The sequence below is a fragment of the Rhinopithecus roxellana genome, chromosome 15 (assembly GCF_007565055.1).
Source record: "Rhinopithecus roxellana isolate Shanxi Qingling chromosome 15, ASM756505v1, whole genome shotgun sequence".
NCBI lineage: Eukaryota > Metazoa > Chordata > Mammalia > Primates > Cercopithecidae > Rhinopithecus > Rhinopithecus roxellana.
The window spans coordinates 53,566,494-53,592,090 of record NC_044563.1 but is presented as its reverse complement, the minus strand read 5'-3'; the positions used below and the strand labels follow the sequence as shown (position 1 = coordinate 53,592,090).

The 25,597-nt window shown below is 39.3% G+C and overlaps 1 protein-coding gene across 9 annotated transcripts in view; it reads right to left on the bottom strand.

Moving 5' to 3' along the window:
* NARS2 (asparaginyl-tRNA synthetase 2, mitochondrial) overlaps positions 1-24,303 on the bottom strand; it is a 138,456-nt gene extending 114,153 nt beyond the window's left edge. For all 9 annotated transcript variants that reach the window (XR_004053689.1, XR_004053690.1, XR_004053691.1 and 6 more), the window contains exons 1-5: positions 23,788-24,303; positions 20,779-20,888; positions 18,122-18,242; positions 15,610-15,750; positions 4,757-4,837 (exon numbers count right to left, since the gene is read on the bottom strand). Coding sequence is in view for 6 of the 9 variants with exons in the window: in XM_030918482.1 (XP_030774342.1) it covers positions 4,757-4,837; positions 15,610-15,750; positions 18,122-18,242; positions 20,779-20,888; positions 23,788-23,928 (594 nt within the window). In the remaining 3 variants the exon portion in view is untranslated. The remainder of the gene's footprint in view (positions 1-4,756; positions 4,838-15,609; positions 15,751-18,121; positions 18,243-20,778; positions 20,889-23,787) is intronic.
* Between the last annotated feature and the right edge of the window lie 1,294 nt (positions 24,304-25,597).

Sequence of the window (25,597 nt, the reverse complement as noted above, 5' to 3'; positions counted from 1 at the left end):
ATATCAAAAGTCTTTTCTCCATCTATTGAGACAATCATGTTTATATGATGAATCACACTGATTGATTTTTGTATGCTGAAGCAAACTTGCATCCCAGTAGTGAAGCCTACTTCATAGTGGATTAAATTTCTGATGTGCTGCTGGATTCAGTTTGCAAGTATTTTGTTGAGGATTTCTGCATCAATGTTCATCAAGCTTACTGGCCTGATATTTTCTTTTTTTGTTGTGTCTCTCCCAGGTTTTGGTATCAAGATGATGCTGGCCTCACAGAATGAGTTGAGGATAAGTCCCCCCTCCACAATTTTTTGGAACAGTTACTATTAGAATGGTACCAACTCTTCATTGTACATCTGGCAGAATTCCGCTATGAATCCATCAGGTCCTGGGCTGCTTTGGTTGGTAGGCTATTTATTACTTATTCAGTTTTGGAGTTTGTTATTAGTCTGTTCAGAGAATCAATGTTTTCCTGGCTCAGTCTTCAGAGGGTGTATGTTTCCAGCAATTTAGAGGTGTTCGTAGTAGTTTCTGATGGTTGTTTATGTCTGTGGGGTCAGTAGTAACATTCCCTTTGTCATTTCTAATTGTGTTTATTTGATCTTCTCTCTTTTCTTCTTAATTAGTCTAGCTAGTGGCCTATCTTACCAATTTTTTCAAAAAACCAACTCCTGGACGTGCTGATATTTTGAATGTTTTTTTGTGTCTCAGCTTCCTTCAGTTCAGCTCTGATTTTTGTTATTTCTCATCTTCTGCTAGCTTTGGGGTTGATTTGTTCTTCTCTAATTCTTTCCATTGTGAAGTTAGGTTGTTAATTTGAAATCTTTCTAACTTTTTGATGTGGGCATTTAGTGCTATGATTTTCCCTCTGAACACTGCCTTACTTGTGTCCTAGAGATTCTGGTATGTTCTATCTTTGTTCTCATTATTTTCAAAAAAACTTTATGATGTCTGTCTTAAATTCATTATTTACCCAAAAGTTATTCAGGAACATGTTGTTTAGTTTCCCTGTAATTATATGATTTTGAATGATTTTCATTGTGTTGACTTCTATATTATGCTGTGGTCTGAGAGTGTGTCTGGTACGCTTTCAGTTGTTTTACATTTGTTGAAGAATGTTTTATGTCCAATTATGTGGTTGGTTTTAGAGTATGTGCCATGTGAAGACAAGAAGAATGTATATTGTCTATACCTCATTTTAATTCTCTGATTCTTCTTACATTGTTGTTCTTACCTGGAATATTCTCCCTAAGGTACAGTCAGGTCACATATTCATTCTGAAGGTTTTTCTGACCAAGTCAATCCTCAGTGACCTACCTCATTTTCCTCTAGATTCCATACCACCTATAACTGGTAACACTATATCCTCAAATGTCTACATAAAGCAATTCCACCTTATTTCCCATCAACTTCTAGTCATACTGAAAACCATGGAACTGTATACAGTTGTGCATCGCTACCAAGCCAAAAACTAAGATCTTTATATCACCTTCTGAGAAGTCAGAAGAGGAATAACAGCCACATCACCAAAGAGAACAGTTTTAGCCAGCATAAGGAAGTCCCCTTTGCTTTAACCTTCACAAGAAAAATAACTTTGTAAAGACCAATAGTTTTTTGTTTTTTGTTTCTGCTTTCCTCAGCCTTTTTCTGTCTATAAAACTAGCCTCTTCTGTTTTATAGAATGAAGTGCTGCCTGATTCTTGAATGGCAAATGAAAGTCAATTAAGATCTTTAAACTAAATTTGTAGTAATTTTGTCTTTGACAGCCACAACCTATAATTCTTGCCTTAATCTCTTTTTATCTCCTCAAAGACAAACTTATTGTTCCAAATTACAAAGACCAAACCTAATTTTGGGAACTCAGCCAGGGCCTTAGGACAAAAGGGAAAAAGTGTACAAACAAGGAATTTTGTAGGATAAATAACATCAAGAGTAAATGAAAAGTATGCTCCTTCCCTCATCAACTGCTGCCAACTCACTGGCTTGACAGGATAGAACCTCAACTACATCTTTATAGCATAGCATCTTGAACACAGATGGCACCAAATGTCCGTTAATAACAAATGCCTTGAAGGAAACTTCTTACGATGTATTCAGTAGTCCTCAAATCTTAACAAATATTAAAGTCTTAAAGCAGGAAATGGAGATGAGGGAAAGGAAAAGTAAAATGACAGGGCATGCATTCACTTCTCAACAGAATATTAGAAGTGCATGTTCTTACTGTGTTTTTTCAAGGTGACCTCTTAAAGCTGCCCTCTTATCTGTAAACACAGTACTTAATGACACTTCACTTCTGTCAGAGAAAAAATGTGCACCATTACAAGAAGCAAGAATTTAAATATGAAAGCCCACCTCCTCCTAAAAGGGGTACCAAAATTCAAATTCCTATGCTTCTACAGGCAGCCAGGAGGAAATCAACACAATGAATCTTGGAAGTGAAGTATGCGAGGTGGGATAAGAAGGAGCTCTGCTTTCAAAGGATAGAGGATTGGCAGGGACAGAAGACAAGTCTTTGTAGTTGAACTTCTGAGAGCAACAAAGACAGTAGGTCAACACAGCATAAAAGCCAGATAGCACAGATCAGCTGAAACCTGAGCTAGATCCTGACTGTAGGAGCCTAGGATCAATGAATTCAAGAATTTCTCTTTCTGGTACTCTGCACAGGCAAATTTAATCCCACAAATTCCTTTCCCTGGCTCTGAAATAATATGAACATAGTACACTTCTCATTTGTTTAGCTTCAGAAATGTATTTTTTTCCTCTTCCTATTTATTCACACTTATCTGGTAACTTGTCTTAGGTTATTTAGAGGCCAAGATACATATATATATATCTATGTATCTTGGTCTCTTCATTAATTCCTTTTTATTCATAAAGACTCCTTTAAATTATACCTTTTTTTCCCCAGTCATTTATTGAATATTCAGTGGTTTAGACTAAGGGATTTAGAAAAGTATTTACAGTGAGTAATTCTTGGCTTCAATATGCAGAAAATTAAAGTGCCAAGAGAAAATAAACACCTAGAAGAGAATGTTTTCCAGAGTTTACATATGGTTATTTTGTCATCTGCTTCCTTCTTTGAACTCATATATACAAATGCTAATACCCCCACTCTAAATGTTCAACAGGGCATTTTTATTCTGCTTTTTGCAGAATGCTGATCAACATCAAGATTTTTTCCAGTCACGTATAATGAAGACAGCATTTGATTACCATTCTGAATGACTTCAACATATCAGGACAACTTCTCCCAGAGAACACTTTGTTCAATAATACAAAGAAGCACCACCATTATTAAGAGTCAGAAAGGGCCGGGCGCGGTGGCTCACACCTGTAATCCCAGCACTTTGGGAGGCTGAGACGGGAGGATCAGGAGGTCAGGAGATTGAGACCATCCTGGCTAACACGGTGAAATCCCATCTCTACTAAAAATACAAAAAAAAAATTAGCCAGGCGTGGTGGTGGTGGGCGCCTGTAGTCCCAGGTACACGGGAAGCTGAGGCAGGAGAATGGCGTGAACCCAGGGGGCGGAGCTTGCAGTTAGTCGAGATCACGCCACTGCACTCCAGCCTGGGCGACAGAGCGAGACTCCGTCTCAAAAAAAAAAAAAAAAAAAAAGAAAAAGAAAAAAAAAGAGTCAGAAAGCACTGAACCAGAGAAAGTAGTTACATACAAATTTTGTCATTTGATAGAATCAACCAAATATATAAACAAGAATCCTGACATCTTAAAGATAAAGAAATCAGTAAACAAATAAAAGAAGTACCAAAGCACCACTCATGATCATACTATTCTCTCTGTCCATTATTATACAACCAGTCAATGATTTTAAATAGCTATCAAACTGGTAACTGCAAGGTTTTTGACTGTCTCCAATAAGAAAGACTGATAACTTAAAAAATATCTGCAGTAAGGGCAGGCTGACAATGCCTGACATATACAAGGAACACAAAAAATGATTGCTAGACAAATTAAAGGGCCTTCATGGGATGAAGAGAACGTAAATCATTCTTATGAAAAAATGTATTTTTTAAAGACTTTGAAAAAATGATATTCACATGTATACTCTTCTATTTTTATTTATCTTTTAAAATATGATTTAGGTCCACAAATATTAACTGTGGATTGAATCTGCATAAAAGAGCTTAAAATCCTCATTTACCTCTTCAAATTTCTCTAGTTCACCAATTCACTATAACTTAAGAAAAGTAAATAGAGTGCTAAATTAAAAATTCACTCTTGGCCAGGCGTGGTGGCTCACGCCTGTAATCCCAGCACTTCAGGAGGCTGACGTGGGCGGAGTACAAGGTTAAGAGATCGAGAACATCCTGGCCAACACAGAGAAACCCCGTCTCTACTAAAAACACAAAAATTAGCTGGGCGTTGTGGCACACGCCTATAGTCCCAGCTACTTGGGAGGTTGAGGCAGGAGAATCGCTTAAATCCGGGAGGCAGAGGTTGCAGTGAGCTGAGATCACACCACTGCACTCCAGTCTGGCCACAGAGTGAGACTCCGTCTCAAAAAAATTAAAAAATTTAAAAAACCCAAAAATTCACTCTTACCTGTCACAGTGTAAGATGGCTGGTAATACCGGAAATCAGACTGGTTTGAATTGTCTATGTAAGTTTTTCAAGGATTTTTATTGACAATTTCAGGTGCTGCTCATAGTCTTCTGTCCACAAAACTATTATTAAATTTCAGACCCTCAGAGGAAAAATATTAAACAGCAATGTGCCCCTCAAGATGGGAAGCAAAACTTACTTCAAGTTGAAAAAGTTCTCCAGCTCCCTCAGAGTCATTGGATGTGATTACTGGAGTATGAATATGTACAAAGCCACTGTCCTGAAAAAGAAAACCACAGTTTTCAAAATATTTGCATATTCAACAATTCCAAGAACACACATCCTCTTATAGTATTAAAATGGCACAGTAAGCAAATGCTGTATCAAATCCCTCCCTAATCCCCCAAATACTAAGAATACTGAAAATCAGTTGAGTGTTTTAACTACACACAGGGGCACAAATAATTGTATTCAGGAACACACTTAGACATTAACCAGTCCAACCTCTTCATTTCAAAGATAAGGAAGTTAAGGCCCAGACAGATTTAGTGACTTTCCACAAGTTACACAATTAGTCAGTGGATGAGCCAGGACTAGAACCTAGGTCTTCATGCTCTCTCTTTAGTACTATATTTTCTTCCCTTTTCTATAACATTTTTGTGGTGATTTAACAAACAGGTACACACACTCTAGGCTAGTGCATAATGATGTTACCCACGTTGCTAGGGGAATACAAAGCAATCAGTATAAACTTATCTTGAAATATGACCTCAATTGTAATGAACGAACAAAAAAGGAGAAAAAGTAGACAAATAGAGACTGAATAAACAAACAGCAAAAAAGGGCAGAAATGATCTTTAGGAAGTCTCTGTCAGTAAACTGATGGGCCAATGGACTCCACATGGCACAAGCAGTGTACTTCCTTCGCCTGAAGGAATATTCTGAGCAGCAGCAATCCATCCACTACTGAGGTCCCCAATTGCAGCCCTTCCGAACAAAAATCTGAGACTATTTCCATTAGTGAACCACAAAAGCTGTTGCTAGTCAGACTGATACAATCCAGCAACTTCAAGGTTATGCTTCTTTCATTTTGATTATGGGTGTAAGCAAAAGGTTACACACAGTGTAGATGTTTGCAGTGTAGGACTGCAGGTAATAAAAAGTGAATTTATAATAGAAAGGTAGGAAAATATATGCTTAATGCAAAATGTTGGCCTTGGAATCAATACAACAAATTCTTATATGCATATCTCTGCCAAGTTTGGTGGAGTATAGATTGTCTCTATGCATTACTAGGGATGTCCCAAATACGACCCTTCTCAAATTCAAGTATTCTGGCTATAATACAAAGTATTCAGTTAACAACTTGCCTTATGATGTGGACTGATTAAATATTCAAGCTCTAAATTAGCAGTCTCAGAAAGTTATTAAAATATACATTTAATCTGACAGCAACATGCCTAGAGGTGCTGCACAGAGCACATTACAGAAAACCAATAAAATCTGATCAATAACATTACTGCATAAAATTTTTATCTCCTAGGAACCAAGAATCACGGACGTGAAACATTTATTCCACATGAATGTAGGCAACTATGAACATGAGTGCAGTAAACAAAGAAAGGAAGTGAAAAATCCAAAGGAAACGAGGGTGGGGAAGGGGAGGTGGAGAGGGAGGAGAAAATTTAACGGCTAAATATGATTGCCCAAGTTAGAACTGGTCAAATGCTACAAGAAACAGCAGTGTAAATCTTATGAAAATAACTGTATCGGATTTTTAAAAAATCACACACCTAGTGGGAATTACTTTTAATACTTAACTAATGCTAAACATTACAAAAGGGCCCAGCAGCTTTCGCTGCTTTAAAACTGCAAGGCTTATCAAAGTTCCTAACATTACCAAACGCTAATAAAGGAGAGAGTACAAAGGAAGAATAATACAGCCGTGCAAACAAAGTCCAAAAAAGTGAAAGTGGGTAGGGGAGTAAAAAGAAAAAAGGAAAGTAAATAGCAAGAAGTGGTTAAGTATTGTCACTATGTGCCTCAAATAGGTTTCCAGTGTCACTTACTTATACTGTCTCACAGCAAACGGGTTCCTAAGTAGAGTACATGAGGGCCAGAGAAGGGGCCAAAAATAAAAGCAAACACTTTCACCCAATTTTTCAGATTCCACCCATCACCTCCAAGTACATAAATATTTTAACACACATTCTAAAACCAAATATTTTATAAGACTCTGAGTATCCCAAAATTATAAAGTTCATACATTACGGCCCATATACACCACTAAGAGAAGACTAATAGACTATCTTTTTCTTTCACATGTAACTGAAATAACTAGCATTTAATCAGAATCAACAAAAAAGGAAACGTGAAAGGAATTGTTAGCCACAGGCAGGCCACAGACAACACAAACGGACAGCAAGAAGAGATTTAAAAAATGCATAAAGAGGCCAGGCGCAGTGTCTCAAGTCCTGTAATCCCAGCACTTTGGGAGGCTGAGATGGGCGAATCACCTGAGGTCAGGAGTTTGAGACCAGCCTGACCAATGTGGTGAAACCTGGTCTCTACTAAAAAATACAAAAATTAGCCCGGTATGGTGGTACACACCTATAGTCCCAGATACTCGGGAGGCTGAGGCAGAGGTTGCAGTGAGCCGAGATCACGCCACTGTGCTCTAGCCTGGGTGACACAGCAAGACTGTCTCAACCAACCAACCAACAAACAAAAAACATAAAAAGCAGTCACAGGAACTCAAAGGCATAGCAATCTGGAGACCTTCTACACAAAGGTAAAGAATACTCCACATTGGCTGGGCACAGTGGTTCACATCTGGACCTAGCACTTTGGTTGGTCCAGGCAGGACTGCTTGGGCCTAGGAGTTCAAGACCAGCTTAGGCAACAGAGTGAGATCCCATCTCTACAAAAAATACACTTTAAAAAATTAGACAGGCACAGTGGTGCCTGCCTGTAGTCTCAGTTACTTGGGAGGCTGAGGTAGGAGGACCGCTTGGGCCTGGGGGATTAAGATGGTAGTAAGCCATGATTGCACCACTGCACTCCAGCCCCGGCAACAGTCTGAGACCTCATCTCAAAACAACAACAACAATAATAACAAAAATACTTCACATAGTCAGTGGCAGGCTTTGAAAATGCTGCCATACAGAGGAGAACAATCCCTGATACTCACAGGAAGAACCTCGACTAACTGAGAAAGAAAGAGCGGAATCTTTTTTACTGGCTCACTGAGGAAGACAGGAAAGTAAGTAATCCATTTTAGGAACACTTCCATTGGAATTTAGAAAAAATTGGTGCCTAAAGAGAAAATTCCTCAGTTATTTCAGAAACTTGGCTTTTCTGAATGACTCATTCCTTGAGGATTCTCAATAGCCAAGTTTTAGTACAAAACAAGTCTGTCAGTTTTATGAGCAAACAAGGTTATACAAAAAATATTTTTCATACTCAAACCAAGAAATAACCTTAGATCCTTAAAGTATCTTAAAAGTACTGTTCAAGTTTCTATTTCTCCCCACATTTCTATAATTTAATTAACAAAACTGAAACTTACAAAAATTTATTTGGAGGCTTAACATCTTTTCGCAAACCCAAAGTAACAGATCAAAGAAACACTACAAAATACTAGGTAACATATAACCGTTACTTAATACGCCTCATAGTACTCCAGAAAGGTTTCTTTTTTTTGTTTGTTTGTTTGTTTGTTTGTTTTTTTTTGAGACGGAGTCTCGCTCTGTCGCCCAGGCTGGAGTACAGTGGCCGGATCTCAGCTCACTGCAAGCTCCGCCTCCCGGGTTTATGCCATTCTCCTGCCTCAGCCTCCTGAATAGCTGGGACTACAGGCGCCCGCCACCTCGCCCGGCTAGATTTTTGTATTTTTTAGTAGAGACGGGGTTTCACCGTGTTAGCCAGGATGGTCTCGATCTCCTGACCTCGTGATCCGCCCGTCTCAGCCTCCCAAAGTGCTGGGATTACAGGCTTGAGCCACCGCGCCTGGCCAGAAAGGCTTCTTTAAACAACTGAATCCTAAGTATCACACACAAAGGTAGGTAACAGAATTATATTCTCCAGGTCTTTACAATTACTAAGTGAATTTATTACTACTCAAAAAGTATCTATTTTTGTAACTACTCTACCACGAATGGTACTAAAATTCAAGTTATTTCCAACCACTTGAATTTTTTTTTTTTTGAGACAGAGTCTCACTCTGTCGCCAGGCTGGAGTACAGTGGCACATTCTTGGTTCACTGCAACCTCCACCTCCCGGGTTCAAGCGATTCTCCTGCCTCAACCTTATGAGTAGCTGGGACTACAGGTGCACACCACCATGCCCAGCTAAGTTTTGTATTTTTAGTAGAGGTGGGGTTTCACCATGTTGGCCAGGATAGTCTCGATCTCTTGACCTCGTGATCTACCTGCCTCAGCCGCCCAAAGTGCTGAGATTTCAGGTGTGAGCCACAGCTCTCAGTCATGAATGTTTTTCAAATTTTACTTTTAATAATTTTTAGTCAGGTGCGGTGCCTCACCTGAGGCACACACACACATTTATTATTATTACTATTATTATTATTGAGATGGAATCTCGCTCTATTGCCCAGGCTGGAGTGCAGTGGCGCAGTCTTTACTCACTGCAACCTCCGCCTCCCGGGTTCAAGCAATTCTTCTACCTCAGCCTCCCGAGTAGCTGGAACTACAGGTGTATGCCGCCATACCCAGCTAATTTTTTTGCATTTTAGTAAAGACGGGAGTTTCATTGTGTTGCCAAGGCTGGTCTCAAAATCCTGAACTCAGGCAATCAGCCCACCTCGGCCTCCCAAAGTGCCAGGATTACAGGCATGAGTTACCGCGCCCAGTAATAATAATAATTTTTTAAAGACAGGATCTCACTCTCCTGCCCAGGCTGGAGTTCAGTGGCATGAACACGGATCACTGCAGCCTCCACCTCCTGGGCTCAAGTGATCCCCCTGCCTCAGCCTCCTGAGTAGTTGGGACTATAGGCACATGCCACCATGCCTGGTTAATTATTTTTACTAGAGACCAAGTCTGACTATGTTGCCTAGGCTGGCCTCTAACTCCTGGGCACAACAGATCCTCCTGCCTCAGCCTCCCAAAGTGCTGGGATTACAGATGTGAACCATTGTACCCTGGCTACTTTATTTTTTTATTTCAAAAAATTTTTTAGCTTATTTGTCTTATTTTTTAATTGTTTACATATCTCTAAAAGCTTCAAGTAATAAATATGTATTTAGTCTACTTGTCAATATCACCACCTAGTGGCCAAAAGCCTACAAAACCTTCAGAACTAAAGTAGGTCTACTTTATCAGCTGTTGAACTCATGTGGTTAAAAAACAAAAAGGTATTTTTATGATTGTGTGGTTCAAGCACTACTGAAAATCCACATGGAAACTGCATAGCAAAGTTTCTGACAGCATGTGTAACTGGACGCTTACAAACTATAATGGGATGACACTGCATAATTTGATTTATTTTCCTTTGTTTTATCAAAAGCATATGCCTAAAAGCCATAATGTTCTTTAGCTCTTTCACCAAAAGTTAATCTGAAGAAGCTTTTTCAAGGGGCAAGAACTTTCTTGGCAAGCTATAGCAAGACTGGGGCTACGTGAATCTGGATACAGCCCAAGGGAAGGCTATATCCACTATTACACAACCTCTGCAAATTAGCTAGATCTGGAGAAGTACCACAGGAACCCTCCAAAACCACGTGGAATAACAATAAACTTTATCTGCTGGATCACTCCTTGCCTTTGGGGCCCTCCCATCCACAGGGAGAAAAGGTCCCTTCACATTAGCAACTTGTCAACCACATTAAACTGTGGCTTTCCCAGGTAGGGGGAAATGGTTGAGAAGCAAAGCTAAAAGAGACAAAATGTCTTTACTCATTAGATAGACCTACTTGATCAACACCAGTAACTCTTTAAAATTAATGCTTACTTTATACAAAATATAAATCTATGACCAAGATGGAGAAACAGGAAACCACCAAAAACACAGTAAAACAACAACAACAAAAACAGTAACAATAAAAAGCAAACCCCATGAAACAATAGTTTTCAAGATAACAGATAGCAGGCAACAAAAGCCATCTCTCTCTGAGATGGGAAACAAACATGGTAAACCCCTACCAGTAGACCAGCTTACTACCTTGAGGTCTTCCAGGCCACAGTACAGGGAAGGGTAAAAAGTAGGGTAGAGCCCAGTAGACTCCCTGAGTTGAAGAGACACAACTCAAGACTCTGGAGAGACCCAAGTGGTTAGAGTTCATACGCTAGAATATCAGAGAGGAAAGAGCTGCAGAGGGCACCCTGGAGTATTAGGTAGATCAGTACATTTGTGTGAGGAAACTATCCAATGCTAGGGAAAGAACCATCTAAAAAGATTAGAGAAAACAGTGCCCGGTGCTCACATGCTGGCTGGAAAAAGTACCTGTTCCACAAACTAGAAAAACTCATCATTCCCAAGGCCTTAGGTCAGGACTTAAGGAAGGCTTTGCCTCAGTGAGGAATAAACAGTACTAGACTGAGCACTGCTACAGACCTGCTTAACAAATCACATCAGCAAGACCTCAAAGGATCAAAGAGATACCAGTATCTGTGTGCAAACCCACAGCACCCAACAAGGTAAAATTCACAATGTCTGGCACCCAAAGCTAAGTCATGAAGAGTCAAGAAACCATAACCCAGAATGAAGAGACCAATCAAAACTAACCCATAACTAACAGACATGTTAACATCAGGAGAAAAAGACACAACTGTTCTTAAATAGTTATTAAAACTATAGTCCATGTTTGAAATGTTAACTAGACATAAAAGACGTAAAAATCAGCCTAGGCCAGGCGCAGTGGCTCATGCCTGTAATGAGCACTTTGGGAGGCCAAGGCAGGAAGATCGCTTGAGGCTAGGAGTTGGAGACCAGCCTGGGCAACATAATGAGACCTTGTCTTTATTTATAACAAACAAACGAACAGCCGAAACGAAACATCCAGATATGAAATCTAAATTAAAAGCCCCAGAAATAATAACTACATAGGTAAATATATAAGATTTTATTTAAATCTCTTTAAAATATAATTGATTGCTTGAATAATAATGATGAATCACAGGATTTATAACATAAAAGTAAAATGCACAGCAAAAAATAACATAGAGGGGGAAGAAATATAAGTATGTATTATAAGGTTACTACACTACACACTATACTATAAGGTGGCAAAACATCAACTGAAGTCAAAGATGTATACTATAAACCCTAAAGCAGTCACTAAAATAACAAAACAGAGTTATAGTTAAGAGGACAACAAAGAAGGTAAGAAATAAGGAATAATGCAAAAGGCGGTAAAAAAAAAAGAGAAAAAAGAGAACAAAGAACAGATAGGACAATTAGAAATAAAAACAGCAAGGTGACTCAAACAAAACCATGTCAATATTCACATTAAATGTATATGATCTAAACACCCAAATTAAGAGAGTGAGATGGATTATCAGACTGGGTATAAAAAGCAAGATCTAACCATATGCTGCCAACAAGAAATGCACTTTAAAATATAAAGATACAAATACATTTGACCCTTCAACAAGATAGATTTAAACTGCATGAGTCTACTTATACCTGGATTTCTCTCAATAAATATACTGGAAAATGTTTTGGAGATTTGTAGCAATGTGAAAAAGTTTGCAGATGAATAGCATAGCCTAGAAATATTTTTTAAATTAAGAAAAAAGTATGCCATGGATGCATAAAATATATGTAGATATTAGTATATGTTATTTACTACCATAAATACACACAAATATATTACAGTAAGTTAAAATTTATCCAAACTTACACAAACACAGACCATACAGGGCACCATTTGCAGTAGAGAGAAAGGTAAGCAAATGTAAAAGTGCAGTATTAAATCATAAATGCATAAAAGTAGTTATATACAGTATGTACAATAATTTCATAGCTACTATAGTGAGCTCAAGTGTTACAAGTACTCATTTAAAACACCCGGGGATGCTAATCATCTCACGAGCAGTTCATCTCTCAGTAAATTATGTGTCGCAGTAAAAAGCAATCTCTTGTAGTTCTCGCATTATTTTTCATCAGTTTCAGCGCAATACTGTAAATCTTAATTAAAACCATGGGACCCACACAAAGTACTACGAGTGAGGCTAGAAGTAGTCCCAAGAAGCAGAGAAAAGTCACGACATTAAACGTAAAAGTTTAATTTCTTAATATGTACTGCAGATTGAGGTCTGCAGCTGCTTGCCATTTCAAGACAAATCCAGCATAAAGACCACTTATGAAATTTTCTCTTAAGAAAAAATAAGGAAATCGTGAAACTGTTGCTACAGCTATGCCAGCAAGTGAGAAAACCTTGCACCTTTTGTGAAATACAAAATATGTGTTACTCAACTATTTACATTATCAGTTAAGACTTCCAGTCAACAGTAAGCTATTAGTCATGTTTTTGGGGAGGCAAAAATTTATACTTGGATTTTTTTTTTTTTTTTTTTTTGAGACAGAGTCAAGCTCTTGTCACCCAGGCTGGAGTGCAGTGGTGCGATCTCAGCTCACTGCAACCTCTGACTCCCAAGTTCAAGCAATTCTCTTGCCTCAGCCTCCTGAGTAGCTGGGATTACAGGCACCCGCCACCATGCCTGGCCGTTTTGTACTTTTAGTAGAGATGGGGTTTCATCATGTTGGTTAGGCTAGTCTCAAACTCCTGACCTCAAGCGATCTGCCCGCCTTGGCCTCCCAAAGTGCTGGGATTACAGGCGTGAGCCACCGCACCCGACCTAAGATTGGATTTCTGACTACACAAAGAGTTGGTGCCCCTAACCTCCATGTTGTTCAAGGGTTAACCATGGTTTAAAAGGATGAAAAAATATATATATGCTAACACTCATCAAAGGGAAGTTCTAGTGGTTATAATATCAAAGTAGATTTGAAAGCAAAGATATTAATAGAGATTTTTAAAAAAAGCTTGATAAAACTGATATACCTCTAACCGGGCTAATCAGAAAACAGGCCACAAGTTATCAACAGGAATGAGACAACATCATCACAGATGCTACAGATATTAAAATAATAAGGGGATACCTATAGCTTTATGGCAGTAAGTTTAAAAACTTAAATAAAATGGATCAATTCTTGAAAGACTACCAAAGTTCACTCAAGAAAAAATAGATAAGCTATAAAGTTGTGTAACTATTCAAGAAATAAATCACGTGCAGTGACATACACCTGTAGTCCCAGCTATTCGGGGTGTGAGGCAGGACTGCTTGAGGCCAGGAATTCAAGACTGTAGGGCACCATGATTGCACCTGTGAATAGCCACTGCGCTCCAATCAGGACAACATAACAAGATCTGTCTCTAAATAAATAAATAAATAAATAAATAATTTTGTTGTTGTTTGAGATAGTCTCACTCTGTCATCCAGGCTGGAGTGCAAGTGGCATGATCTCGCCTCACGGCAACCTCTGACTCCTGGGCTCAAGTGATTCTCCTGCTGCAACCTCCCAACTAGCTGGGATTACAGGTACCCACCACCACGCCCAGCTAATTTTTGTATTTTTAGTACAGATGGGGTTTCAGGCTGCTCTTAAATTCCTGACCTCAAGTGATCAGCCCACCTCGGCCTCCCAAAGTGCTGGGATTACAGGTGTGAGTCACTGCACCTGGCCAATAAGTAATTTTAAAACAAAAAAAGGCAATAACAATTTTCTGGGCATGGTGGCACATGCTTGTTATCCCAGCTACTTGGGAGGCTGAGGGGAGAGGACTGCTTGAGCCCAGGAGTTCAAGACTAGCCAGGCAACACAGTAACTCCCATCTCAAGATAAAATTAAACAAAATAAAGTTAAAAAGAAATTGAAATTGTAGATAAAAACTGTACCCCCCACTGGGAAAAAAAAAAGACAAATTTGAAAGTACACACTGAGATGAATTCACTAGTGAATTCTCCACATTTAAGAAAGAAATAATCATAACTGTATGGATAACTGTGTAATTTTACTTTTAGAAAAGATAAAGGAAGAGAATAGCCCCAACTCACTGAATGAGGTCAACCTTACCCTGATACCAAAACCAGACAAAGACATTAGAAGAAAACAAAACTACAGAATAATATCCCTTTTGAGTGGTGAGGCAAAATTCTAATCGAAGTTATAGCAAATTGAATCCAACAAAATATTAAAAGAATACATCTGTAATATCATATACCTATATTATTAATAGATTAATGTAAGAATTTTTTTTTTGGAGATGGAGTCTCACTCTGTTGCCCAGGCTGGAGTGTAGTGGCACAATCTCGGCTCACTGCAACCTCCACCTCCCAGGTTCAAGTAATTCTCCTGCCTCAGCCTCCCTAGTAGCTGGGATTACAGGCACTCGCCACCATGTCCAGCTAATGTTTTGTATTTTTAGTAGAGACGGGGTTTCACCATATTGGCCAGGCTGGTCTCGAACTCCTGACCCCAGGTGATCCACCCACCTCGGCCTCCCAAAGTGCTGGGATTACAGGCATTAACCACTGTGCCCAGCCAATGTAAGACATCTATATTAGAATATATCTATATTCCTAGAAATGCTGGGTTAGTTTAACATTCAAAAATTAATCAATGTAATTCAGCATTACAAAACAAAAACCATAGGTCATCTCAAAAGATGCAGAAAAAACTGACAAAACCCAATACCCATTCCTGATAAAACTCAGCAAACAAGGAAGAGGAGGGAACTTTCTCAACCAAATTCAGAGCATCTATTAAAACCTATAGCTAACATCACACTTAGTGGTAAAGGGAACAAACTGCTGATACACATAACAACATGGATGAATCTCAATAATTATGCCAAGTGAAAAAAGACAAAAAACAGCATATGCTGAATGATTTCATTTACATAAAACTCTAGAAAAATGCAAGCTAATGCACAGGAACAGGAAGTGGATTGTGGTTGCATGGGGATGAAGGGAAATAAGGAGGGAGAGGAGGTATAACACAGGGTCAGGAGGGAACTTTTAGGATCTTACCTTAAAGAAAGAATGAATAGCAGCTGTGGCTTCACTGCGAATCCTCAGTATAGAACCCAGAACGTTAGTCCTACACCTAAAGTGAGGGTATTGTCTCAGGTACTCTAGAGGATGCCTCTCTTTATATTTGATGGGGAAAGCCTGCCAATAAATGAAAAAAACAAATTAGAAGCCAAAAGAGACACTGTTTAATTAAATCAGTTTCCAGGGTATTTCTTAAATAGTGCTTTAGAACCAAACTAAGATCCTCTCCTTATGTTTTAATATAACTGATTTTAATCCACATTATTTCCACCAGGTAAGTGGAATGGTAGGATGGAATCAGAGAGATGTAGGTTTGAATCTAGCTCTACCACTTATTAGCCAAGTAACAGAGCTAATATCACTGAAGCTCATCTGTTATTTATCAAGTTTGTATCCATTAGCTGTGAATCACTTCCTACAAATAGGTTATGATTAATTATGCAAAATTTCCACTGTTTGGCACACAGGAGTTCAAAATATTGTAGATATTAAACATGTACACACAAGGCTAATGCTCCATTTTAAAATTACCTATATGACTTGAAAGCCCATGATCATTCACAATCAATTGGTGCAATTTATTACTACTATCAACATGATACTTCCATCTAGCAGAGTAGTAAAGATTTACAAAAAGTTTGAAAGAAAATTATGGTTCCACATTGAGATATGTCTACCCTGCTCACATTCATGTCAAAAGATTAAGACAGACACATCCTTTCAGACAAAAATCAAAGTTTTAATTAAAAAGATAACAGAGAAGCTAAAAAAGAGCTCCACTGGCAGCCTGTTTCTTTCAGTCTCATCCATTCTTTTTAAGTCTTGTACACATACAAACTCTTATGTTGTATAGAAAAAAAGCACCATACTTACTAAAAGTGAAAATGTGACCATATCATAATTCTAGGGGTCAGAATTCCCTAATGTCGGAATATTTCAAAATGATACTGAATCGAAGGGCTTCAGGGAAGACGAAGCCATCAACACCAAAGCAGCCCAGGAAGAACAATTTAAGAATACAGTAGTCCCCTACTTACCCACAGGGGATATGTTCCAAGACCCCCAGTGGATACCTAAAACCACAGATAGTATCAAACCATATAAACATTATGTTTTTTCTTTGACAACAATGGCCAGGTAGTATATAAAGTACAGATAAGCTGGACAAAAGGATGATTCACATTCTAGGCAGGATAGAGCAAGATACCTCAAGATTCCATCACACAATGAGAATGGCATGAAATTTAAAACTTAAGAATTGTTTATTTCTGGAATTTTCCATGTAATATTCTGAGACCACCGTTCACTGTAAGCAACAAACTGTGAAAAGCAAAACCACAGACAAGGGTGAACTACTGTAGTGAAACACATGGCAAATTTTTAATAATCACAGATCCCTATAAAAAAACAAAAAGAAAAATGGTTACCTTCTATATTATGCTCTCAATTTCCAAATTATTCTACACTCTATTTTTCAGAAATCTTAGAACCTGATTCCTGATTTTACATGTCAATCAGAATTTCTTGGAAATTAAGGATGACATTTTAACAAAAATTGCATTTTCTTCCTTTATTTCCTTACATTTCTTCCTATTATACTGAAAGAATTAACAATGAATTAAAATGATGCAATTTTCCTGTATTTCCTCACTTTTGTTCATTAAATGTTTGAAGACAGGTATAGCAAAAACACAGAGGATTCATATGGCTAGAATACAAATTTCAGCTGTGTCACATCAGCTCATAATGTTAAGTAAATCATTTCATCTGGCTGGGCCTCATTTTCTCCATTGTAAATTTAAAGAATTTGATTAATAATCTTTTATTCTCTCCAACCTCTTTATCAAGCTTATAAATATGAAGCTAACAGAAGAGTCTTACAAAAACAGGCATAAACATGTCTTAATGCCGAATTTCTTGCCTCTGGTTCAGCCTAAGCATTATAATACTATTGATCGGCATCACCCAACAGAACTTTCTGTGATAAATGGAAATGTTTTGTGCTATCCAATATAGTAGCCAGTAGCCACATGCAACTACTGAGCACTTGAAATGTGGATAATGCCACTGAGGAACTGGATTTTTTTAATGAATTTCAACTGATTTAATAACAAACAGCCAAAGGTGGCTAGAGTCAACCATTATTGGATGATCGGTTCTAGATCATGCAAAAGTCATTCCTGGCTTTCCTAAGAACGAGCCCGCCCTGGTATATCATTGTGGCTGACTGGGCATGCTTGTAAAAGCAGCAAGTTTTAACTGTGACACACACCACAGAGATGCAAAAATTAACACTTACCTCTCACTAAGCTATCTACATAAATAATTTTTGCTACTGCCTCTTCAGGTTGTATGGCTTGTTTCAATTATCTGGTAAGTTGCAAATGAAATATATTCTAAGTTTCATCTTCCTAATAATCACACTTAAAACAGATTGCTGTCTTAATTAAAGCCTAAATAGCCTCCACAAAAGTGTCAGAAATCATACCTTGGCATCGCAATTTCCAATAACTTTAATTTTTTCTGCCTTCAGTTCCACATTTTGCCTTTTGGATGGACTTTTTATCAGCTGCCCTTGTATTTCCACCGAACTCCCAAAAGTTAATTCTCTACAGTAAGAAAAAACAAGATAAACAAGATATCATTATATACAACCTTCATTTTAATATCAACTATGCAATAAGAATATTAAAATACTTAATGACAAAAGCTTTTACCCTCAATTGGTTAAATAATCTTCAGAATCAATGGATAATCTGTTGTATAAATAGAGTATAAAATTAAATGAATTCCATAAGCTTTAAAATGGGAACAAAGAGAGTTAAGAATTCGTATAATTCAGAATTAAGAGGCTGTACAATTGCCCTTATTAAAAAGTTAGTTGGCCAAAAACTTTCTAAAAGATTACAGAATACATGCGAAAACTGCAAATCAAAATAAAATTAGCCTGGAATTCTCTGTCCTATTTTTGCAACTAAAAAAAAATTTTTTTTTTTTTTACTTAGTTGGCTGGTGATCTGAGCACATAAGGTGCTACTTTCTGGTTAATAAGACTAGGTTCGAGTTCAAGTTCACCCACAAATTAACGGTATGACAACTATGAAAAGTCATCTAAGTTCATTTAAGAATCATCTATTAAAAAAGGAGCTGGTAAATGATAGTACATCTGTTCTAATTCTTTTTTCTTTTCTTTAAAGAGACCAGGTCTCACTATGCTGCCAAGGCTGGTCTTGAACACCTGGGCTCAAGCAATCCTCCTGCCTTGGCCTCCCAAAGTGCTGGGATTAGAGGCATGAGCCACCATGCCCAGCCCATCTGTTCTAGTTCTAACATTTCATAATTGCAGTAAGTATGACAATAAGTGCCTTCCTAAAAAACTATTAAAATATTATAGCAACACAATAAATTTTATTAAAGTAAGTCAGGAGATTCTCCACCTGATTGTCCACTATTGCATTATGGGTGGGGAAATCTGGTATACTTTCATCAACCTGAGAGGGTAATTTGAGATGCTCTGACTTAAAATATGTACTACCTGACATATATAAATATAAATACTATCCTAAGGTTTCCTGGGAATATCTCAAAGAGTCATCCTCCAGAAACTCTAAAATCTAGGTCCCATTAGACCCATGTGGTTGCTACACTGATATAAACAATCAAAACAATTACAAAGTTTTTAAAAGGTTACCATTAATAATAGGGCCAGGTGTGGTGGCTCATGCCTGTAATCCCAGCACTTTGGAAGGCTGAGGCAGGCAGATCACTTGAGGTCAGGAATTCAAGACCACCCTGGCCAACATGGTAAAACTCTGTCTCTACTAAAAATACAAAAAATTAGCCCAGTGTGGTGACACACACCTGTAATCCCAACTACTCAGGAGACTGAGGCACCAGAATTGCTTGAACTCATGAGGCAGAGGTTGCAGTGAACCGAGATCATGCCACTATACTCCAGCCTGGGCGACAGAGTCAGACACTCTCCACAAAAAAAAAAAAAAAAGTTACTATTACAACAATTTTTTTTTGTTCTGCCCAGTTGACCACATAGTCTCTGATCCATGAACCTATTCAATGTGTAAACAGCATTAACCCTAACAATCCTCAGAATAGCAAAGCACTCTTATTCTAACAAATTAGAATAATGTTCTCTTCCTCAGAGCTGATACCTAACATTAAAATGGTGTTAGTTTTTGGTTTTGGGGTTTTTTTTTTGGAGACAGGGCTCTATCACATAGGCTGCAATGCCGTGGCAAGATCTTGGCTCACCACAGCCTTGACCTCCAGGGCTCAAGACATGCTCTAGCCTCAGCCTCCCGAGTAGCTGAGATTATTGGTGCATACCACCATGCCCAACTCATTTTTATATTTTTGGTAGAGACACGGTTTTACTATGTTGCCTAGGCTGGTCTTGAACTCCTTGACTCAAGTGATTTGTCTGTCTCGGCCTCCCAAAGTGCTGGGATTACAGGCGTGAACCACCACACCTGACCTAGTGTTAGTTTTAAAACCTAATGAATGAGACCATAAAGTTTCTTCCATTTATTCAACAGGTAATAATTTGTCATATTGTCAGCACTATGCTAGAGGTCAAGAATACAAAAAAGAATGAGATGCCATTCCTAACCTCAGGAAATTAAGAGTCTAGCAGGAGGAGTCAAATAGGAATACAGTTGATTACCATCCAATGTGATACTTTTAACACAGATGTAGGCACGGGATGCTATGGGAGGACAAAAAAGGGGTACCTGACACAGTTATGGGATGGGAACATCAGATGATGCCTAACTAAGCAGGAACTATGAAAGACAAGAGGAGAAGAGGCTGTATTGGGCAGTGGCAGCAAGACATACAAATGCTATTAGGAAAGAGCAGAACAGCTTAGGGGAGCCGCAAATAATTAAGAAAGACTGAAGTGAAGCATAGGTTGGGGATATCAGCATGTGATGATGTCAAATAGAGGAGGAAAGGCCTGAGCTTGAAGGATCTTGATTCCAAATATTTGGACTTGATCCTCAAAGCTATGAAAGCAGATTTGTTTCAAAAGATTACTCAGGGTTCAATGTAAACACTGGTTTAGGGAAGTGAGAAGCACTAGAGGTGAAAAACAAAAATCAAAGAATTCTTTTAAAAAACAAAACTCACCTACTGTCAAGGCTTGAATCTGCAACAATCTGAAGGCTTTCCAAAGATGACCCATCATTTACATGCAGGAACAAGACTTCCTTCTGGGATCGGACAGAACGAATCCATCCCTAAGGAAGAGAAATATTTCTAATGTGAGAGTAAAACATTTTATGTTTTCATTACACATACACACACATAGACTAAATGAAAGAAAAACATGTACGCATAATCCTGCCTCAACAAATCGACTTTTAGTTCACCAATATGCATACTTAATTTTATATGTTCAATCACAATGGGATACACACTTTGGTATTCTATCTTTTGTTTTCGTAATAAAGCACAACATTTCGAACGCATGCCTAACATTCCTTCACATTGATGAGCCTAATTCATATAACCAATCTTCCCAATATTGGCAATTCCAGGTATTTCCTCCAAGACCCCTGCCCCCTGGCCCAACAATAAATAACAGGGCACATATCTTGGTGCCTTTCTCAGGATATGGGGTACGCCCTTCTTTCTGGTTTCATCTCACCATGCTGCCGAGAAGGCACCTCCTCTTTGGTGATTCTAAAGCAACAGTAATTTCCAGGCTGGGTGCAGAAATCCCAGCACTTTGGGAGGCCGAGGAGGACGGATCACTTGAGGTAGGGAGTTCGAGACCAGCCTAGCCAACATGGTGAAACCCTGTCTCTACTGAAAATACAAAAATTAGCCAGGCGTGTTGGCGCTCGCTTGTAGTCCCAGTTACCGGGAGGCTGAGGCAGAAGAATCGCTTGAACTCGGGAGGTAGAGGTTGCAGTGAGCCAAGATCGCGCCACTGCACTCCAGCCTGGGTGTCAGAGCAAATCTCCATCTCAAAAAAAAACAAAAAAACAAAAAAACAAAAAACAAAAAACTAACTCCAAACGACCACTTTCTTTCACTTGTTAAAGTTAACATTCATTGAGCCCTTTGTAATGTGGTTCTATTCTAAGCTCTGTATAAATATTATGCTACTTAATCCTCAGAAGAACTTAATGAAGTGGTTATCATTTTAGAGCTGAAGAAACATTATTTAGAGATGTCAGGAAAACCTCTCTAAATATTCCAGGACATAGTCACCAATTAGTAGAGTTGGGATTCAAAAGGAAGTTCGTACTTCAAAGTTCATGTTCTTATCAATGAGCTTTTCTGGGACGGTATTATAATTCTGCCCCATCCCCAGTTCCCCTGCCTAGGGAACACATCCTTCAGGACTTGGCTGAAACGTCACCTCATGCAAGATATCTTCCTTAACTTTCTCAGTTACGTTAACTTCCTGTTTTCTTCCAGTTCTTTACTTACCTTACTACCAACTATCTTATTGCTAAAATTATTTGTTTTAACCATTGGAGCAGGGCTGTCCAACAGAAATATAATGAGTCACATGTTTAATTTAAAATTTTTTTGTGGCCATGTTGAACATAAAAAAATAGGTGAAATATTTTACTTAACCTATTATGCCCCAAATATTATCAACATATAATCGATATAAAAACATATTGAGATATTTTGCATTCTTTTTGGTTCTTCAAAATTGGTATGTATTTTACACTTAAAGCACAAGTGCTTAGAGCCAAAAGTGGCTGGTAGCTACCATATCAGACCTCACAGGACTAAACTGAAATCCTCTAACCTGGGCAGCAGGTTCTATTTTCATCTTTGAGTTTTTCTCTTGACTAGCGCACAAAGTATCATTAATGTATGCCCAATTAATAGACAAACAGACCTATGGAAAGAATATGGAACTCAAAGAAATGCAAAGAAGAGCAGATTGGTCATACTGCTAAAAAGCAAAGGATATGTGAGGACAACAAAAATCACTGCAACAGCAAGCCATGACTGTGTCACTACAATCATGGGTGACAGAGCAAGAACCTACTCAAAAACTAATTATTTATTTATTATAACCACATCTGCCAGGCTTATGCCTGTAATCCCAGCACTTTGGGAGGCAGGAGGAGGAGGACTGCTTGAGTCCAGGAGTTCGAGACTAGCCTGGGCAATATAGTGAGACCCAGCTCCACAAAAAACTTAAAAAATTAAGAGTATGGTGGTGCATGCCTATAGTTCCAGCTACTCTGGAGGCCGAGGCAGGAGGACTGCTTGAGCCTGGGAGATGGAGACTGCAGTGAACTGAGATCACACCACTGCACTCCAGCCTGGGTGCTAGAGCTAGATCCTGTCTCAAAAAATAACCACATCAGTGTACTTCAGCAACCTAGTAAGAAACAGTCAAACCACCTTGTTTATTCTGCACCTCTTCTATGTGGAGCTGCTGCAAATAATATAATCAGCAAGAGAAATAACAGCAGCTAACATTTGTAGACTATGAGCCACTGTTCTAAATATCTTATTTCCATTACCTCATTTAATTTTCAGGACTCAGGGACAATTATTATCTCTATTTTCATAAGAGGAAAATAAGGTGTAGAACGCATAAACGCTATGCAGAGATTTAAACCTAAGCTGCTTAACTCCAGAGTTCTTTCAAACTGCTACATTCCACTCTTTCTTCGAATTCATTAAAAATAAATTACATGCAGAGTCCCACAATAGGCACTGAGGTGACTAAAAGTTTAAAAGGCATGGTTTGAACAAGTATTTACTGTTAGCCATGTGTGATTACAAAGGCAGGTAAGACACGGTTTCTGCTCTCAAGGAGGGAGGTCAAGACAACCACTTTATAAACCTGGATATTCATCATAAGGGATAAAGACAGAGAAAGGGGGCTTGTTCGTTTACACTTTTGGTATGATTAACAAGTTTACAGGTAATACCCTGGAATCATGAAAGCAAAATTCTAGCGCTTTAGAGTCATCGGAACAGTTTTGTGAAAAGTAATGGAAAGCAGAAAAGTGGAAACCCGCGACGCGTACCTATACTTTCTAACTTTTCCCTGCTCGGGGTTGTGTCTGACCCGACAGTAAAGGAAAAGCTAGATGTGGATGTGCCATATAAGTCCCTACAAGAAAAAAACCCACTCCCTTCCCATTCACCAACCTGGACCTTAATGCGCTCCCCACTCGTGTTCTGGGCCCCGAGAGCTTCCCGCACGCTCAGTTTGGCTGAAGGTTTGTGCTTGGGGAAAGGGGCGGAGGAACAGAAGCGCACGGACCGGAACAGACAGCGGACTCCCAGCATCGCGCGGCCGCCCAGGCCCTCCGCGGGAGCAGCCCAGACCCCGCGGTTGGAACCCCGCCTGCAGCGGCCCTCCTTTCTCAGCGGCTCCCCTTCCGCGGCCGCAGCTCTGCTCTAAGGCACTCCAGAGCCCCTCGGATGCGAGCTTACTCCTTCAGAACACCCAGCTCTGTCCCCACAGAACCTCTCCGTTTCCCACTTCCAACGGGGCGGAGTGGTCAGGACACTAGGCAAACGCCGGAAACAAACCATGTGCACTTGGCAGCTAGGGCGCCCCACTGCCCGCGACAATTCCAAAACTACGCACAGACCCCGGGCCGCAACACGCGCCGCCACTCCTACGACATCACGCCAACGCCGCTTACGTCATCACGCTACGACGAAGAAGGGAGAGCATGCGTACTTGTGACCCAGGCTTAGGGAAGCGTGCGGGAGGGGGCGGGATCAGGAGCCGAGACGGGGCGGAGCTAATGCCCTAAGGTTGTAGAGGTTATTGCTGAAAGAACTTGGGAGCACATCTGAGGGTCTTCATTTCTAAAGTTTCCAGGTGAGGCTGAGAAACTGAGAGGCGAAGAGTGACTGATGGCGAGGGAAACCGTCTCCATCAGTCAACAACAGGGATCCAACTAAGAGGAGGCTCTTAGCTGTTAACAGGATTCGCTTGAAGAGATCAGTTGTTCCGTTCCTGAGTTCTCCGCAGAGAAAAATCAGACATAGCCCCTCTGCGCAAGTCACAGTTGTGTGGTATTAGCTAAACAGACAGTTGCATAAAAGGGTGATCAGTTTGCCTGACAGTGCCTAAGCGTGGGACGCCAGAGGTGGCTTCCTGGAGAAGGTAGTCCTCTAACAGGTAAATAAGAGGAACTGGAGGGACCTTGCATATGGCCGGCAAGACGGTGGGAAGATGCAGCAGAGACTGGAGGAATGTCGAGTGCTACCAGCCAGAATCTTCCAAGTCTCCCTCTTCCCTCTGCCCTCCAACACAGCTATCTGCATTTGTTTGACCTGGAAACAATGACCCTTTTATGTATTAGGCTACCTTTTGTTAAAAACAAAAACAAAAACAAAAAAACTGTAACTCGATGACAGTCATGAAAAGGTTTTTAATCTAATTTAAAAAAATAAAACGTTTGGCCGAGTGCAGTGGCTCTCGCCTGTAATCCCAACTCTTAGGGAGGCAGAAGTAGGAGAATTGCTTCAGCCCAGGAGTTCAAGACCAGCGCTCGCGCTCGCTGTCTCTCTCCCCCTCTCTCACTCTCACTCTCACTTTTACCTTACTTAAAGATGCTACTGTTATTATGCCCATTTTACAAATAAGAGAACTTAGGCATAGAAAGGCTAGGTGACCTACTTAAGGATACACATTCCGTAAGTGTGAGATTTAAACCCAGAAGTGCTGGCTCTATGCATTTAAGCATTCTGCTGTATTACATAGTATCCCAAGGTGGAAAATAAGACCATGATCCCTTCCATCAAGGAGCTCATGCTTTAGAGACGGAGACAAGGAAGAAAAGAGACTACTGAAATACAAACCAATAAGTGCACACATAGATGTATGAGTTGTCTGCATTTGTTAAACAGTCACCCTTATATATTAGGCTACCTCTTAAATTTATTCAAAAAATTATTTTTGATATTTTATCCAAATATCATGTTGGATAAAATATAATAC